General features: G+C 52.0%; 1 protein-coding gene across 1 annotated transcript in view; it reads left to right on the forward strand.

Moving 5' to 3' along the window:
• LOC144952114 (beta-arrestin-1-like) overlaps positions 1 to 17,500 on the forward strand; it is a 70,381-nt gene that overhangs the window by 52,179 nt on the left and 702 nt on the right. The window contains exons 10-15 of the mRNA XM_078882517.1: positions 3,811 to 3,938; positions 6,796 to 6,933; positions 8,105 to 8,188; positions 11,419 to 11,442; positions 14,307 to 14,383; positions 14,976 to 15,030. Of these exons, the coding sequence (XP_078738643.1) occupies positions 3,811 to 3,938; positions 6,796 to 6,933; positions 8,105 to 8,188; positions 11,419 to 11,442; positions 14,307 to 14,383; positions 14,976 to 15,030 (506 nt within the window). The remainder of the gene's footprint in view (positions 1 to 3,810; positions 3,939 to 6,795; positions 6,934 to 8,104; positions 8,189 to 11,418; positions 11,443 to 14,306; positions 14,384 to 14,975; positions 15,031 to 17,500) is intronic.

Below are 17,500 nucleotides of genomic sequence, written 5' to 3' on the forward strand. Positions count from 1 at the left end.
TGTCCGTGGCGGGTGACGTCTGTCTGTGTGTGTGTGTGTAGCTGTGTGTGTGTGTGTGTGTAGCTGTGTGTGTGTGTGTGTGTAGCTGTGTGTGTGTGTAGCTGTGTGTGTGTGTGTGTAGCTGTGTGTGTGTGTGTGTGTAGCTGTGTGTGTGTGTAGCTGTGTCTGTGTGTGTGTGTGTAGCTGTGTGTGTGTGTGTGTAGCTGTGTGTGTGTAGCTGTGTGTGTGTGTGTGTAGCTGTGTGTGTGTGTAGCTGTGTCTGTGTGTGTGTGTGTAGCTGTGTGTGTGTGTAGCTGTGTGTGTGTGTGTAGCTGTGTGTGTGTGTAGCTGTGTGTGTGTGTAGCTGTGTGTGTGTGTAGCTGTGTGTGTGTGTGTAGCTGTGTGTGTGTGTGTAGCTGTGTGTGTGTGTAGCTGTGTGTGTGTGTAGCTGTGTGTGTGTGTAGCTGTGTGTGTGTGTGTGTAGCTGTGTGTGTGTGTAGCTGTGTGTGTGTGTAGCTGTGTGTGTGTGTGTAGCTGTGTGTGTGTGTGTAGCTGTGTGTGTGTGTAGCTGTGTGTGTGTGTAGCTGTGTGTGTGTGTAGCTGTGTGTGTGTGTAGCTGTGTGTGTGTGTGTAGCTGTGTGTGTGTGTAGCTGTGTGTGTGTGTAGCTGTGTGTGTGTAGCTGTGTGTGTGTGTGTAGCTGTGTGTGTGTGTGTGTAGCTGTGTGTGTGTAGCTGTGTGTGTGTGTGTAGCTGTGTGTGTGTGTGTAGCTGTGTGGGTGGGTGTCCGTGGCGGGTGACGTCTGTCTGTGTGTGTGTGTAGCTGTGTGTGTGTGTAGCTGTGTGTGTGTGGCTGTGTGTGTGTGTGTGTGTAGCTGTGTGTGTGTGTAGCTGTGTGTGTGTGTGTGTGTGTAGCTGTGTGTGTGTGTAGCTGTGTGTGTGTGTGTAGCTGTGTGTGTGTGTGTGTGTAGCTGTGTGTGTGTGTAGCTGTGTGTGTGTGTAGCTGTGTCTGTGTGTGTGTGTAGCTGTGTGTGTGTGTGTGTGTAGCTGTGTGTGTGTGTAGCTGTGTCTGTGTGTGTGTGTGTAGCTGTGTGTGTGTGTGTAGCTGTGTGTGTGTGTAGCTGTGTCTGTGTGTGTGTGTGTAGCTGTGTGTGTGTGTAGCTGTGTGTGTGTGTAGCTGTGTGTAGCTGTGTGTGTGTGTGTAGCTGTGTGTGTGTGTGTGTAGCTGTGTGTGTGTGTGTGTAGCTGTGTGTGTGTGTAGCTGTGTGTGTATCTGTGTCTGTGTGTCTGTGTGTGTAGCTGTGTGTGTGTGTAGCTGTGTCTGTGTGTGTGTGTGTAGCTGTGTGTGTGTGTGTGTGTAGCTGTGTGTGTGTGTAGCTGTGTCTGTGTGTGTGTGTGTAGCTGTGTGTGTGTGTGTAGCTGTGTGTGTGTGTAGCTGTGTGTGTGTGTAGCTGTGTGTGTGTGTAGCTGTGTGTGTGTGTAGCTGTGTGTGTGTGGCTGTGTGTGTGTGTGTGTGTAGCTGTGTGTGTGTGTAGCTGTGTGTGTGTGTAGCTGTGTGTGTGTGTAGCTGTGTGTGTGTGTGTGTGTGTAGCTGTGTGTGTGTGTAGCTGTGTGTGTGTGTGTGTAGCTGTGTGTGTGTGTGTGTGTAGCTGTGTGTGTGTGTAGCTGTGTGTGTGTGTAGCTGTGTCTGTGTGTGTGTGTGTAGCTGTGTGTGTGTGTGTGTGTAGCTGTGTGTGTGTGTAGCTGTGTCTGTGTGTGTGTGTGTAGCTGTGTGTGTGTGTGTAGCTGTGTGTGTGTGTAGCTGTGTGTGTGTGTAGCTGTGTGTGTGTGTAGCTGTGTGTGTGTGGCTGTGTGTGTGTGTGTGTGTAGCTGTGTGTGTGTGTAGCTGTGTGTGTGTGTAGCTGTGTGTGTGTGTAGCTGTGTGTGTGTGTGTGTGTAGCTGTGTGTGTGTGTAGCTGTGTGTGTGTGTGTGTGTAGCTGTGTGTGTGTGTGTGTGTAGCTGTGTGTGTGTGTAGCTGTGTCTGTGTGTGTGTGTGTAGCTGTGTGTGTGTGTGTGTGTAGCTGTGTGTGTGTGTAGCTGTGTCTGTGTGTGTGTGTGTAGCTGTGTGTGTGTGTGTAGCTGTGTGTGTGTAGCTGTGTGTGTGTGTAGCTGTGTGTGTGTGTAGCTGTGTGTGTGTGTAGCTGTGTGTGTGTGGCTGTGTGTGTGTAGCTGTGTGTGTGTGTAGCTGTGTGTGTGTGTAGCTGTGTGTGTGTGTGTGTGTGTGTAGCTGTGTGTGTGTGTGTGTGTAGCTGTGTGTGTGTGTGTGTGTGTAGCTGTGTGTGTGTGTAGCTGTGTGTGTGTGTAGCTGTGTCTGTGTGTGTGTGTGTAGCTGTGTGTGTGTAGCTGTGTGTGTGTGTAGCTGTGTCTGTGTGTGTGTGTAGCTGTGTGTGTGTGTGTAGCTGTGTGTGTGTGTAGCTGTGTGTGTGTGTAGCTGTGTGTGTGTGGCTGTGTGTGTGTGTGTGTGTAGCTGTGTGTGTGTGTAGCTGTGTGTGTGTGTAGCTGTGTGTGTGTGTAGCTGTGTGTGTGTGTGTGTGTGTAGCTGTGTGTGTGTGTAGCTGTGTGTGTGTGTGTGTGTAGCTGTGTGTGTGTGTGTGTGTAGCTGTGTGTGTGTGTAGCTGTGTCTGTGTGTGTGTGTGTAGCTGTGTGTGTGTGTGTGTGTAGCTGTGTGTGTGTGTAGCTGTGTCTGTGTGTGTGTGTGTAGCTGTGTGTGTGTGTGTAGCTGTGTGTGTGTGTAGCTGTGTGTGTGTGTAGCTGTGTGTGTGTGTAGCTGTGTGTGTGTGGCTGTGTGTGTGTGTGTGTGTAGCTGTGTGTGTGTGTAGCTGTGTGTGTGTGTAGCTGTGTGTGTGTGTAGCTGTGTGTGTGTGTGTGTGTAGCTGTGTGTGTGTGTAGCTGTGTGTGTGTGTGTGTGTAGCTGTGTGTGTGTGTAGCTGTGTGTGTGTGTAGCTGTGTGTGTGTAGCTGTGTCTGTGTGTGTGTGTGTAGCTGTGTGTGTGTGTGTGTAGCTGTGTGTGTGTGTAGCTGTGTCTGTGTGTGTGTGTGTAGCTGTGTGTGTGTGTGTAGCTGTGTGTGTGTGTAGCTGTGTGTGTGTGTAGCTGTGTGTGTCTCACCGCTGTCTCTCTGTGTGTGTAGCTGTGTGTCTCTGTGTATGTGTGTGTCTCTGTGTCTGTGTGTGTGTCTGTGTGTGTGTCTCTGTGTCTGTGTGTGTGTCTCTGTGTCTGTGTGTGTGTCTCTGTGTCTGTGTGTGTGTCTGTGTCTGTGTGTGTGTAGCTGTGTGTGTGTCTACCTGTGTGTGTCTGGCTGTGTGTGTGTGTAGCTGTGTGTAGCTGTGTGTAGCTGTGTGTCTGTGTGTGTGTGTGTAGCTGTGTGTAGCTGTGTGTAGCCGTGTGTCTGTGTGTGTGTAGCTGTGTGTGTGTGTCCGTGGCGGGTGACGTCTGTCTGTGTGTGTGTGTCTGTGTGTGTGTGTAGCTGTGTGTGTGTGTGTAGCAGTGTGTGTGTAGCTGTGTGTGTGTGTGTGTCTGTGTGTGTGTGTCTGTGTGTGTGTGTGTCCGTGGCGGGTGACGTCTGTCTGTGTGTGTGTGTGTAGCTGTGTGTGTGTGTGTGTAGCTGTGTGTGTGTAGCTGTGTGTGTGTGTGTGTAGCTGTGTGTGTGTGTAGCTGTGTGTGTGTGTGTAGCTGTGTGTGTGTGTAACTGTGTGTGTGTGTATAGCTGTGTGTCTCTGTGTGTGTGTGTGTGTAGCTGTGTGTGTAGCTGTGTGTGTGTGTAGGTGTGTGTGTCTGGCTGTGTGTGTGTGTGTAGCTGTGTGTGTGTGTGTGTCTGCGTGTGTCTCACCGCTGTCCCTCTGTGTGTGCAGTGCGGCAGTTTGCAGACATCTGCCTCTTCAACACAGCCCAGTACAAGTGTCCAGTGTCCGTGGAAGAAGCAGAGTGAGTGTCTATGTATATATAAAGTACATATAAAATTTCGATTTAAAGCTTTCGTGACTGCAGGGATTCATCTTCTTGGTTTTTTCGGTAAAGTCACGTAGAAGGGAAATAATAAAATAAAAAAAATATATAAAATGTACATATACGTATGCAGTTCTTAAAGCAATTCCAATTCTTAATATTTTCAAGTGGTCTTGTCCTTGCCGCGATATGGTTGGGGGGGGGGGGTAGCTCAAAAACTGGGTTTTTTCACGCCCTAGTTCTGGGTGTCTCACTCACGCTGTCTCTTCTCTGTCACGATAGATTCACAATGGCCGTGTCAGAGACGCTGAATCATTGGCGCTGAGTTCCTGGGTTCGAGCCCTGGGTCTGGGTGTCTCTCTCTGGGGGTTCATAATGGCCGTGTCGGAGACACTAAAGCTTCGCCGTTGAGTCCCTGGGTTCGAGCCCTGGGTCTGGGTGTCACTCTTTGGGGTTCATAATGGGCGTGTCAGAAATGTTGAGCCACTACCGTTGAGTTCCTGGGTTCGAGCCCTGGGTCTGGGTGTCGCTCTCTGGGGGTTCATAATGGCCGTGTCGGAGATGTTGAGCCACTACCGTTGAGTTCCTGGGTTCGAGCCCTGGGTCTGGGTGTCGCTCTCTGGGGGTTCATAATGGCCGTGTCGGAGATGTTGAGCCACTACCGTTGAGTTCCTGGGTTCGAGCCCTGGGTCTGGGTGTCTCTCTCTCGGGGTTCACAATGGCCGTGTCAGAAATGTTGAGCTACTACCGTTGAGTTCCTGGGTTCAAGCCCTGGGTCTGGGTGTCTCTCTCTGGGATTCATAATAGCCGTGTCGGACATGCTGAACCACTACCGTTGAGTTCCTGGGTTCGAGCCCTGGGTCTGGGTGTCGCTCTCTGGGGGTTCATAATGGCCGTGTCGGAGATGTTGAGCCACTACCGTTGAGTTCCTGGGTTCGAGCCCTGGGTCTGGGTGTCTCTCTCTGGGTTCATAATGGCCGTGTCGGACATGCTGAACCACTACCGTTGAGTTCCTGGGTTTGAGCCCTGGGTCTGGGTGTCTCTCTCTGGGGGTTCATAATGGCCGTGTCGGACATGCTGAACCACTACCGTTGAGTTCCTGGGTTTGAGCCCTGGGTCTGGGTGTCTCTCTCTGGGTTCATAATGGCCGTGTCGGACATGCTGAACTACTACCGTTGAGTTCCTGGGTTTGAGACCTGGGTCTGGGTGTCTCTCTCTGGGTTCATAATGGCCGTGTCGGACATGCTGAACCACTACCGTTGAGTTCCTGGGTTCGAGCCCTGGGTCTGGGTGTCTCTCTCTGGGTTCATAATGGCCGTGTCGGACATGCTGAACCACTACTGTTGAGTTCCTGGGTTTGAGCCCTGGGTCTGGGTGTCTCTCTCTAGCTGTTCATAATGGGCATGTCGGAGATGTTGAGCCACTACCGTTGAGTTCCTGGGTTCGAGCCCTGGGTCTGGGTGTCTCTCTGGGGGTTCACAATGGCCGTGTCGGAGATGTTGAGCCACTACCGTTGAGTTCCTGGGTTTGAGACCTGGGTCTGGGTGTCTCTCTCTGGGGGTTCATAATGGCCGTGTCGGAGATGTTGAGCCACTACCGTTGAGTTTCTGAGTTCGAGCCCTGGGTCTGGGTGTCTCTCTCTGGGGGTTCATAATGGGCGTGTCAGACATGCTGAACCACTACCGTTGAGTTCCTAGATTCGAGCCCTGGGTCTGGGTGTCACTCTCTGGGTTCATAATGGCCGTGTCGGAGATGTTGAGCCACTACCACTGAGACCCTGGGTTCGAGCCCTCGGTCTGGGTGTCTCTCTTTCTCTAGGGCGTCATAGTGGCCGTGTCAGTGACACTTAACCACAACTGGAGTGTTTATCACTGCTGTGTATCCCTGTGTTGTTGTAGTTGTTGTGTATGTGTGTTGTTGTTGATGTTGTATATCTGTTGTTGATGTTGTTGATGTTGTTGTTGTGTATCCCTGTGTTGATGTTGTTGTTGTGTATGTGTGTTGTTGTTGATGTTGTATATCTGTTGTTGATGTTGTTGATGTTGTTGTTGTTGTGTATCCCTGTGTTGTTGTAGTTGTTGTGTATGTGTGTTGTTGTTGATGTTGTATATCTGTTGTTGTTGTGTATCCCTGTGTTGATGTTGTTGTTGTGTATGTGTGTTGTTGTTGATGTTGTTGATGTTGTTGTTGTGTATCCCTGTGTTGATGTTGTTGTTGTGTATGTGTGTTGTTGTTGATGTTGTATATCTGTTGTTGATGTTGTTGATGTTGTTGTTGTTGTGTATCCCTGTGTTGATGTTGTTGTTGTGTATGTGTGTTGTTGTTGATGTTGTATATCTGTTGTTGATGTTGTTGTTGTTGTGTATCCCTGTGTTGTTGTTGTTGTGTATGTGTGTTGTTGTTGATGTTGTATATCTGTTGTTGATGTTGTTAATGTTGTTGTTGTGTATCCCTGTGTTGATGTTGTTGATGTTGTTGATGTTGTTGATGTTGTTGATGTTGTTCTGTGTGTCACAGTGACACGATGGCTCCCAGCTCCACGTTCTGCAAGGTCTACACCCTCACCCCGTTCCTGTGGTGTTGATGTTGTTGTTGATGTTGTTGATGTTGTTGATGTTGTTGATGTTGTTGTTGTTGTTGTTGTTGATGTTGTTGATGTTGTTGATGTTGTTGATGTTGTTGTGTGCGTCACAGTGACACGGTGGCTCCCAGCTCCACGTTCTGCAAGGTCTACACCCTCACCCCGTTCCTGTGGTGTTGATGATGTTGTTGTTGTGTATCTGTGTTGATGTTGTTGTTGATGTTGTTGATGTTGTTGATGTTGTGTGCGTCACAGTGACACAGTGGCTCCCAGCTCCACGTTCTGCAAGGTCTACACCCTCACCCCGTTCCTGGCGAGCAACCGTGAGAAACGCGGCCTCGCCCTGGACGGGAAACTCAAACACGAGGACACTAACCTGGCCTCCTCCACCATGTGAGGCACACCGACACACACCCACGGACACGCGGACAGACACCGCACGGACAGACACACACACGGACAGACACACACACGGACAGACACCGCACGGACAGACACACGGACACTAACCTGAACTCCTCCACCATGTGAGGCATACCGACACACCCACGGACACGCGGACACACACACAGACACATGGATACACAGACACACGCACAGACACCGCACGGACAGGCACACGCAACGGACAGACAAACACACGGACAGACACATACACGGACACACACACGGACACACACACACGGACACATACACGGACACACACACGTACACACACGGACACACACACGGACACACACACAACAACAACAACAACCGCCATTCGCCACTAAGTGGCGGTGACGTCACCACGACGCTTGTGCCAAGCCAAGTGCACCTTGAGGCTACCACGTGAAGTGTCGAACGCCCGCTGGCAGGAGGAGGTCACGGGGCAGACCCAGCAGGTGCCGCGGGTCGACTGACCGAGATGACCGAGATGACTGGCTGATGCACCACCTGTGCCCCCTACGGACACGCACACACACGGACACACACACACGGACACACACACACGGACACACACACACGGACACACACACACGGACACACACACACGCATGAACAGACTCGCGCATGGGCAGACGCAGGGATGAACGAGCGGACTGAACGCACGGACAGACAGTGTGATGGTGAGGGTGCATTACACACGCACGTTTAGTTAGACTTTTTAATTTTAGTATAGTTAGACTGTATTCCACTTACACCATGGGAATCTCATTTGCCAGTAAAAATCAATCAACTTCAAGGACAGTGCATACATTATCAAAGTTGTGTTTTTTGTTTGCATTATGACTGCAGGTATTGTGGTCTATGCAAACATGACTCCTTGTAAAAAAAGGTGTCAGTTTTGTTGCCAGATAGAAGGGTAAAAAAAAAACAATTATCATATGTACACCACTTATTTAAGTTTTTAAGATTCCTACATGTTGAATGTATGCACCTTCCTGCCATAGTAAACTTCTTGTTTGTGCAAACTTTCATGGCGAATAAAACCCTCTCTGATTCTGATTCTTATTTTAATTTGTTGTTGTTGTTGTTGTTAACAATCGGCACCGCGTGGTTTCGTTGTGCGTTGTTCGCTCAGAGTGAAGGAGGGCGCCAACAAGGAGATCCTGGGCATCCTCGTCTCCTACAAGGTCAAGGTGAAGCTCGTCGTCTCGCGAGGAGGGTAAGAGACGGGCGAGCGAGTGGGCGAGTGGGCGAGCGAGTTGGTGAGAGGGCGAGTGGGCGAGCGAGTTGGTGAGAGGGCGAGTGGGCGAGCGAGTTGGTGAGAGGGTAAGAGACGGGCGGGCGAGTGGGCGAGTGGCGAGCGAGTTGGTGAGAGGGCGAGTGGGCGAGCGAGTTGGTGAGAGGGTAAGAGACGGGCGGGCGAGTGGGCGAGTGGCAAGCGAGTTGGTGAGAGGGCGAGTGGGCGAGCGAGTTGGTGAGAGGGTGAGAGGGCGGGTGGGCGAGTGGGCGAGTGGCGAGCGAGTTGGTGAGAGGGCGGGTGGGCGAGTGGGCGAGCGGGAGGGTGGGCGAGACGGGCGGGCGAGTGGGCGGGCGAGTTGGTGAGAGGGCGGGTGGGTGAGTGGGCGAGCGGGCGAGCGGCGAGCGAGTTGGTGAGAGGGCGGGTGGGCGAGAGGGCGGGTCGGTGAGTGGGCGAGCGGGCGAGCGGGAGGGTGGGCGAGACGGGCGGGCTAGTGGGCGGGCGAGTTGGTGAGAGGGCGGGTGGGCGAGTGGGCGAGAGAGGGAGCGGGCGAGCGGACGAGTGGGTGAGCGGGTGAGTGGGCGAGCGGGTGGGAGAGAGGACGAGTTGGAGAGAGGGTGGATGGGCGAGTGGGCGAGCGGGGGGGTGGGCGAGTGGGCGAGAGAGGGAGCGGGCGGGCGAGCGGGTGGGAGAGAGGACGAGTTGGAGAGAGGGTGGGTGGGCGAGTGGGCGAGTGGGCGAGCGGGGGAGCGGGTGGGCGAGCGAGTGGGAGAGAGACGGCGGGTGGGCGAGCGGGCGAGCGAGCGGGTGGTTGTACGTACGCACGTGTGTGTACGCACGTGTGTGTACGCACGTGTGTGTACGTACACACGTGCGTACACACACCTGCGTGTACGCGCACGTGTGTACACGCACGTGTGTGTACGCATGTGTGTGTACGTACGCCAACCATCGTAGGCCTCGGTGGATGGCGCATATCTGTGGGGTAGTGGCGATAGTAGCGGTGCTTTCGCAAGCAACATTATCCATAGTGGAGGGTTCTTGTTGGGTTGGGTCGCGTGAAATATCGAAGGTTGTGTCACTAACCCCGCCGCCATCCGGCAAGGGGTGATGGGTCAAGGGGTTTGCGTCACGTAAACAAAAACGCGCAGACTTCGTTGCTAAGTTGAGCACACACACGACAATATACGTGTGTAGTGTATAGTGTAGTGTATAGTAGTGTAGTGTAGAGTGTAGTGTGTAGTGTATAGTGTAGTGTATAGTGTAGTGTATAGTATGAAGTAGTGTAGTGTAGTGTATAGTGTAGTGTATCGTGTGTAGTGTATAGTGTAGTGTATAGTGTAGTGTATAGTGTAGTGTATAGTGTAGTGTATAGTATGAAGTAGTGTAGTGTATAGTGTAGTGTATCGTGTGTAGTGTATAGTGTCGTGTATAGTGTAGTGTGTAGTGTAAAGTAGTGTGGTGTATAGTGGTGTATAGTGTAGTGTATAGTGTAGTGTAAAGTAGTGTATATTGTAAAGTAGTAGTGTAGTGTATAGTGTAGTGTAAACTAGTGTAGTGTATAGTGTAGTGTATAAACATACCTGTGAACCCCTGATCAGTGCCCTACCTTATTACGGACCAATTCAGATCATATTGGTCACCCCGTGCCTCTTATACATCTCAAAGTTCATGCTACAAGGTCCCATCACAAGGGAGAAACACAAACACATAGACAACTTATTCCCCATATTGTTAGGTTTTTTCGGTAAAGTCATGTAGGAAAAAAATTAAAATTAATAAATGTAAAATGAAAATAAAAATCACGACGTTTCGGAGGCAACACAAGCTTCCGTATTCTTAGGTTTTTTCGGTAAAGTCACGTAGGGAAAAAATTAAAATTAATAAAAGTAAAATGAAAATAAAATAAAAATCACGACGTTTCGGAGGCAACACAAGCTTCCGTCTTCAGGTGGAACCGTTACAGCACGATAGCTGTATCAAGCGAATGAGAAATTCCAATAAAACAGTCCTTGTATATATACTGGTTGAGGGTGGGAGGAGGCAAGGTAGGCCCTGGATATTATTTTTGTGAGGTTCGGTGCGTCTGAAGCACCCTGTTAGGAATGAGCCTTTTTTTTCTTTTCTTGGTTCTTTCGGTAAAATAAAATTATAATATAATATTTTATTATGTTTTGTTTTTATTATTTTATTACTTCCCTTCTACGTGACTGTACCGAAAGAACCAAGAAGATGAATCCCTGCAGTCACGAAAGCTTTAAATCAAAAAGAATGAGCCTTTGTTGTGTAAACTAGGTACGGATAATGCAAAGGTGCATGTAAAAAGGACTAAGCCTTTTGTTATGTAGAGGTGGTGCGGCTTAACTCTTTTTTTATTTTTATTTTTTTATTTTATTTTTATTCTACTTTTATTAATTTAAAATTTTTCTACCTACGTGACTTTACCGAAACAACCTAAGAATATGAATCCTTGCAGTCACGAAAGCTTCAAATCTAGAACATTATCCCCACCCGCTCTACCACCCTCAACCAGTATATATATACAAGGACTGTTTTTTTGGAATTTCTCTTTACTTGATACAGCTATCGTGCTGTGATGGTTCCACCTGAAGACGGAAGCTTGTGTTGCCTCCGAAACGTCGTGATTTTTATTTTATTTTACTTTTATTAATTTTAATTTTTAAATCCTTTATATTAAGTTCGCTTGCTTGCTTGCTTAGGACCGTGCAAATCTATCGGTCGTTTTTTAACCCACTTCCCGTGATCCAATCGAGCTGACATTTTGCACACAGACTCGTTGTGCGTGACAATTACTGTTCGTGAAATTTTTTGTTCCAAAATTTTACACTTTTTAGGACAAAAAATTCTATTTAATTACCAATTGCTTAATGGTGCAATGCAATCATCTGACCCATAGGTGGCAGCCATCTCAAGCCAGAGGACGAGAGGACTCTAGCCGCCACGCATATTATAGTGCAACACTTTGTTTTTACGGGTTATACTTGTTCATACCCACGTGACTTTACCGAAAAATCTAAGAATATGATTGACTGGGCTTTGTCGGGGTGACGGGGTGATGGTGGCGGTGGGTTTGAACGACCACGGCGTTGATGTTCGCGTGATCCAACCCTCCCCCCCCCCTCCCCCCCTCTCCGTTGTGATTCATCTCATTGTCGTTGTCATCTCATTGTTTCATTTTTTTTATGTTCCAGAATTCTGGGTGACATAGCAACAAGGTAAATTAATGCATCGTTTCTCATTCATAACATTCGAACATGTGTGTAAAATATTACATACGCGTTCATGATGTGTGTATGTTGAACACTTTGTCATCTCGGCTAGCGAGATGTTGACTACCTCGCCTGGTGTGCAGGAGGTCGTGGGTTCCATCCCGACCCTGACGATGCCTGCTGCTGTATATTTGGAGTTTGCGTGTCTCTCTCTTATCATCATCACTCATCCACTCACACTCACTCACTCACACTCACTCACCCACTCACGCTCACCCACTCACACTCACTCTCACTCACCCACTCACACTCACTCACACTCACACTCACTTTCACACTCACTCACCCACTCACACTCACTCACACTCACTTTCACACTCACTCACCCACCATTCACACTCACTCACCCACTCACGCTCACTCACTCACTACGCTCACCCTCACCCACTCACACTCACTCACCCACTCACACTCATGTTGACCACCTCGCCTGGTACGTAGGATGTTATGGGTTTGATCTCGAACCTGACGCCTGCTGCTGTATATTTGGAGTTTGCGTGTCTCTCTCACCATCATCATCATCACGGTGGCTAGGAGATGTTAAATACCTCGCCTGATATACAGGAGGTCGTGGGTTCCATCCCGACCCTGACGATGCCTGCTGCTGTATATTTAGAGTTTGCGTGTCTCTCTCATCATCATCACAGTGGCTAGGAGATGTTGACTACCTCGCCTGGTGTGCAGGAGGTCGTGGGTTCCATCCCGACCCTGACGATGCCTGCTGCTGTATATTTGAAGTTTGCGTGTCTCTCTCTCATCATCATCACGGTGGCTAGGAGATGTTGACTACCTCGCCTGGTATGCAGGAGGCCGTGGGTTCGATCCCGACCCTGATAATGCCTGCTGCTGCTGTAGATTTGGAGTTTGCGTGTCCATCTCATCATCATCACAGTGTCTAGGAGATGTTAACTACCTCGCCATGTATGCAGGAGGTTGTGGGTTCGATCTTGACCCTTGACGCCTGCTGCTGTATATTTGGAGTTTGCATGTCCATCTCATCATCATCACGGTGGCTAGGAGATGTTAACTACCTCGCCTGGTGTGCAGGAGGTCGTGGGTTACATCCCGACCCTGACGACGCCTGCTGCTGTATATGTGGAGTTTGCGTGTCTCTCTATCATCATCATCACAGTGGCTAGGAGATGTTAAATACCTCGCCAGGTGTACAGGAAGTCGTGGGTTACATCCCGACCCTGACGATGCCTGCTGCTGTATATTTGGAGTTTGCGTGTCTCTCTATCATCATCATCACAGTGGCTAGGAGATGTTGACTACCTCGCCTGGTGTGCAGGAGGTCGTGGGTTACATCCCGACCCTGACGATGCCTGCTGCTGTGTATTTGGAGTTTGCGTGTCTCTCTCTCTCTCCCTGTGGTGGTCGCGAGGAGTTTTTTCCGGGTCCTCTGGTTTTTCCCTCCACATTTCGAATCGGTGTCACGCGTTCAGAGTACTCTGCTGCTGTAAATATCCACGCGATGGCGATGATGATGACGATGATGATGACGAGGATGATGACGATGATGATGGCAATGATGATGACGATGATGACGATGATGATGACGATGATGATGACGACGATGATGACGATGATGATGACGAGGATGATGACGATGGCAATGATGGCAATGATGATGACGATGATGACGATGATGATGACGATGATGATGACGACGATGATGACGATGATGATGACGAGGATGATGACGATGATGATGACGAGGATGATGACGATGATGATGGCAATGATGATGACGATGATGACGATGATGATGACGATGATGATGACGACGATGATGACGATGATGACGATGATGATGACGACGATGATGACGATGATGATGACGACGATGATGACGATGATGACGACGACGACGATGATGATGACGACGATGATGACGACGATGACGACGATGATGACGACGATGATGATGACGATGACGACGACGATGACGATGATGACGACGACGATGATGATGGTTGAGAAGCTATCGTTTGCGATAAGCCTGGCGGTCGCTTCTGACAAAGAGCGACGTAGCTTCAAGTGGGGCCTTACACCTATTCACCCACCCCTACCATCACCCACCCCCACCCACCCTCACCCCTACCATCACCCACCCCCACCCACCCTCACCCCTACCATCACCCACCCCCACCCACCCTCACCCCTACCATCACCCACCCCCACCCACCCTCACCCCTACCATCACCCACCCCCACCCACCCTCACCCCTACCATCACCCACCCCCACCCACCCTCACCCCTACCATCACCCACCCCCACCCACCCTCACCCCTACCATCACCCACCCCCACCCACCCTCACCCCTACCATCACCCACCCCCACCCACCCTCACCCCTACCATCACCCACCCCCACCCACCCTCACCCCTACCATCACCCACCCCCACCCACCCTCACCCACCCCCATCCTCACCCACCCACACCCACCCACACACCCCCACCCACCCCCACCCACCCCACCCTCACCCACCCCCAACCACCAATCACCCACCCCCACCCACCCCCACCCACCCCCACCCATCCACCCCCCACCCCCACCCCCCACCCGCACCCCCACCCACCCCCACCCACCCCCAACCACCAATCACCCACCCCCACCCACCCCCACCCACCTCCACCCACTCACACCCATCCACCCCCACCATCACCCACCCCCATCCACCCTCACCCACCCATCCACCCCCACCCACCCCCACCCCCACCCACCCTCACCCACCCCCCCCACCCCCACCCACCCCACCCCCACCCACCCCCACCCACCCCTATGTCGTCGTCGTCACCGTGCCCAGCGACGTTGCGGTGGAGCTGCCCTTCACCCTGATGCACCCCAAGCCCCCCGAGGAGTCCATCTCACGAGCAGGCTCAGGTCAGTGTCCCACCCCCCCTCACCCCCCCCCCCCCACCCCCCCCCCGTGTGGCTAGGAGATGTTGACTACCTCGCCCGGTACGCAGGAGGTCGTGGGTTCTATCCCAGACGCTGAGAGATGTTGACTACCTCGCCCGGTACGCAGGAGGTCGTGGGTTCAATCCTGACCCTTGACGACGCCTGCTGCTGTACATTTGGAGTCTGCGTGTCTCTCTCATCATCATCATCACGGTGGCTAGGAGATGTTAACTACCTCGCCTGGTATACGGGAGGTCGTGAGTTCGATCCAGACCCCTGACGACGCCTGTATTTGGTGAGATGTTGACTACCTCTCCTGGTATCCAGGAGGTCGTCGGTTCCATCCCGACCCCCCTCGCCGCGTGTGGCTATGAGATGCTAACTACCTCGCCTGGTATACGGGAGGTCGTGGGTTCGATCCAGACCCCTGACGACGCCTGTATTTGTCAAGATGTTAACTCCCTCGCCTGGTACGCAGGAGGTCGTGGGTTCGACCCGTGCGGTGTGAAGCGGTGTGAGTGGTTGTTACTGTGGTAACCGCTCACCGGGGTTTCTCCTCTTGTTCGTGTCGCAGTGGCGCCCGACAGCGATGCGCCGGTCGACGCCGACTTGATCGTCTTCGAGACAAAGTAAGTCACGTGGGCATCTTGCCTGTGAGTCAGTGAGTACCAGCGCGAGTCTGCAGGTCTCGGTGTGAGTCTGTGGGTGTCTGTGTGAGTCTGTGGGACTTACCGTGTAAGTTTACAGGTCTCTGTGGGTCTCTGTGTGAATCTGTGAGTCTCTGCGTGAGTTTGTGGGTCTCTGCGTGAGTCTGTGATTCTCTGCGTGAGTCTATGAGTGTCTGTGAGTCTATGGGTGTCTGTGTGAGTCTGTGGGTGTCTGTGTGAGTCTGTAGGTTTCTGTGAGTCTACAGGTCTCTGTGTGAGTCTGTGGGTCTCTGTGTGAGTCTGTGGGTCTCTGTGTGAGTCTGTGGGTGTCTGTGTGAGTCTGTAGGTCTCTGTGAGTCTACAGGTCTCTGTGTGAGTCTGTGGGTCTCTGTGTGAGTCTGTGGGTGTCTGTGTGAGTCTGTGGGTCTCTGTGAGCCTACAGGTCTCTGCATGAGTCTGTGGGTCCTACCGTGTGAGTTTACAGGTCTCTGTGGGTCTCTGTGTGAATCTGTGAGTCTCTGTGTGAGTTTATGGGTGTCTGTGTGAGTTTACGGGTCTCTGTGTGAGTCTGTGGGTCTCTGTGTGAATCTGTGAGTCTCTGTGTGAGTTTATGGGTGTCTGTGTGAGTTTATGGGTCTCTGTGTGAGTCTGTGGGTCTCTGTGTGAGTCTGTGGGTCTCTGTGTTAGTCTGTGGGTCTCGGCGTGAGTCTATGGGTGTCTGTGAGTCTGTGGGTCTCTGTGTGAGTCTGTGGCTCTGTGTGAGTCTGTGGGTGTCTGCGTGAGTCTGTGGGTCTCTACGTGAGTCTGTGGGTCTCTGTGTGAGTCTGTGGGTCTCTGTGTGAGTCTGTGGCTCTGTGTGAGTCTGTGGGTCTCTGGGTGAGTCTGTGGGTCCTACCGTGTCAGTTTACGGGCCTCTGTGTGAGTCTGTGGGTCTCTTGTGAGTCTGGCTCTGCGTGAGTCTGTGGCTCTGTGTGAGTCTGTGGGTCTCTGCGTGAGTCTGTGGGTCTCTGCGTGAGTCTGTGGATCTCTGTGTGAGTCTGTGGGTCTCTGTGTGAGTCTGTGGGTCTCTGTGTGAGTCTGTGGATCTCTGTGTGAGTCTGTGGGTCTCTGCGTGAGTCTGTGGGTCTCTGTGTGAGTCTGTGGGTCTCTGTGTGAGTCTGTGGCTCTGCGTGAGTCTGTGGGTCTCTGCGTGAGTCTGTGGGTCTCTGCGTTAGTCTGTGGGTCTCTGTGTGAGCCTGTGGGTCTCTGCGTGAGTCTGTGGGTCTCTGCGTGAATCTATGGGTCTTCATGTGGGTGTGTGTATTGGTTAGTGCTACGTTGAGTTCCAATTCCCGCTCACGGTGACGATAATTATCTGAACCGGTCCTCGGCCTCCCCTAGGTCGACTCGGCCTCAAATGAGAACCCGGTGCGTTGTGTAGTAAACATCGTCACTGGGGAGAGACCAAGGCGGCCGGGCGTGGTGCTGGTAGCCACCCACCCCTCGTGTGCCACAGCGCCGGTAGCCTTCATAGCTGCTGCTGCTTCTCGCTACTAACAGCACTTGCTCCAACGTTCCGTCAAGGCTACACGGAGGGGATCTTTCACTGCGTGCAGAGCTCGCAAACGGGTTTTGATTCCTTACCCCCCCGTACCCGTACCCGGCCGCACCAGGGTCGCAATCGCGTACCCATACCCTTACCCGGCCGTACCCGTATCCTACCCGATACCCGTACCCTACCCGTACCCGGCCGGGTACGGGTATCGGGTACCCGATTGCGACCTCTGGGATGAAGCCACGTTGCAGGCGCGGGTGGGTTGATTCTAGGAACTTGAATTGTGAGAAGAGACAAGACATTGGGAAATGAGTGACAAACGGTGACTCGCCAGTGACTCACGGCCTACCCGTACCCGGCCGCACCAGGGTCGCAAAAGGGTACCCGTACCCGGCCGGGTACGGGTAGCCGGGTATCGGGTAGGGTACGGGTATCGGGTACCCGGTAGCGACCTCTGACTTCGTGTAAGAAATGCTCCCAAGTCGCGAATTGAACCCAGGAAATTTTGACCGCGAGGCACAAATTGTTGCGTGTCTGCAGCCGTCCCCACACCCATGTGACGTGACTGAATGCGGCGTCTAACTGCGTGTCCTCCCCCTGTGCGTGTCACGTGTGTCGTGTTCCCTGCGTGCGCTGCGTGGTGTGTGTTGCGTGGTGTGTGTTGCGTGGTGCCGTGCGCTGCGTGGTGTGTGTTGCGTGGTTCCGTGCGTTGCGTGCTGTGTGTTCTGTGCCGTGCCTTCCGTTCCGTACGTGCTGTGCGTGTGATCCGTGTGTGCTGTGCGTGTGTTCCGTGTGTGCTGTGCGTGTGTTCCGTGTGTGTGTTCTGTGCTGTGCGTGTGTTCCGTGCGCTCCGTTCCATGCCTCGTGTGTGTGTTCTGTGTGTGCCGTGTGTGTATTCCGTGTGCGCTGTGCGTGTGT

Source organism: Lampetra fluviatilis, chromosome 66, assembly GCF_964198595.1.
Source record: "Lampetra fluviatilis chromosome 66, kcLamFluv1.1, whole genome shotgun sequence".
In the NCBI taxonomy this organism is placed as follows: domain Eukaryota; kingdom Metazoa; phylum Chordata; class Hyperoartia; order Petromyzontiformes; family Petromyzontidae; genus Lampetra; species Lampetra fluviatilis.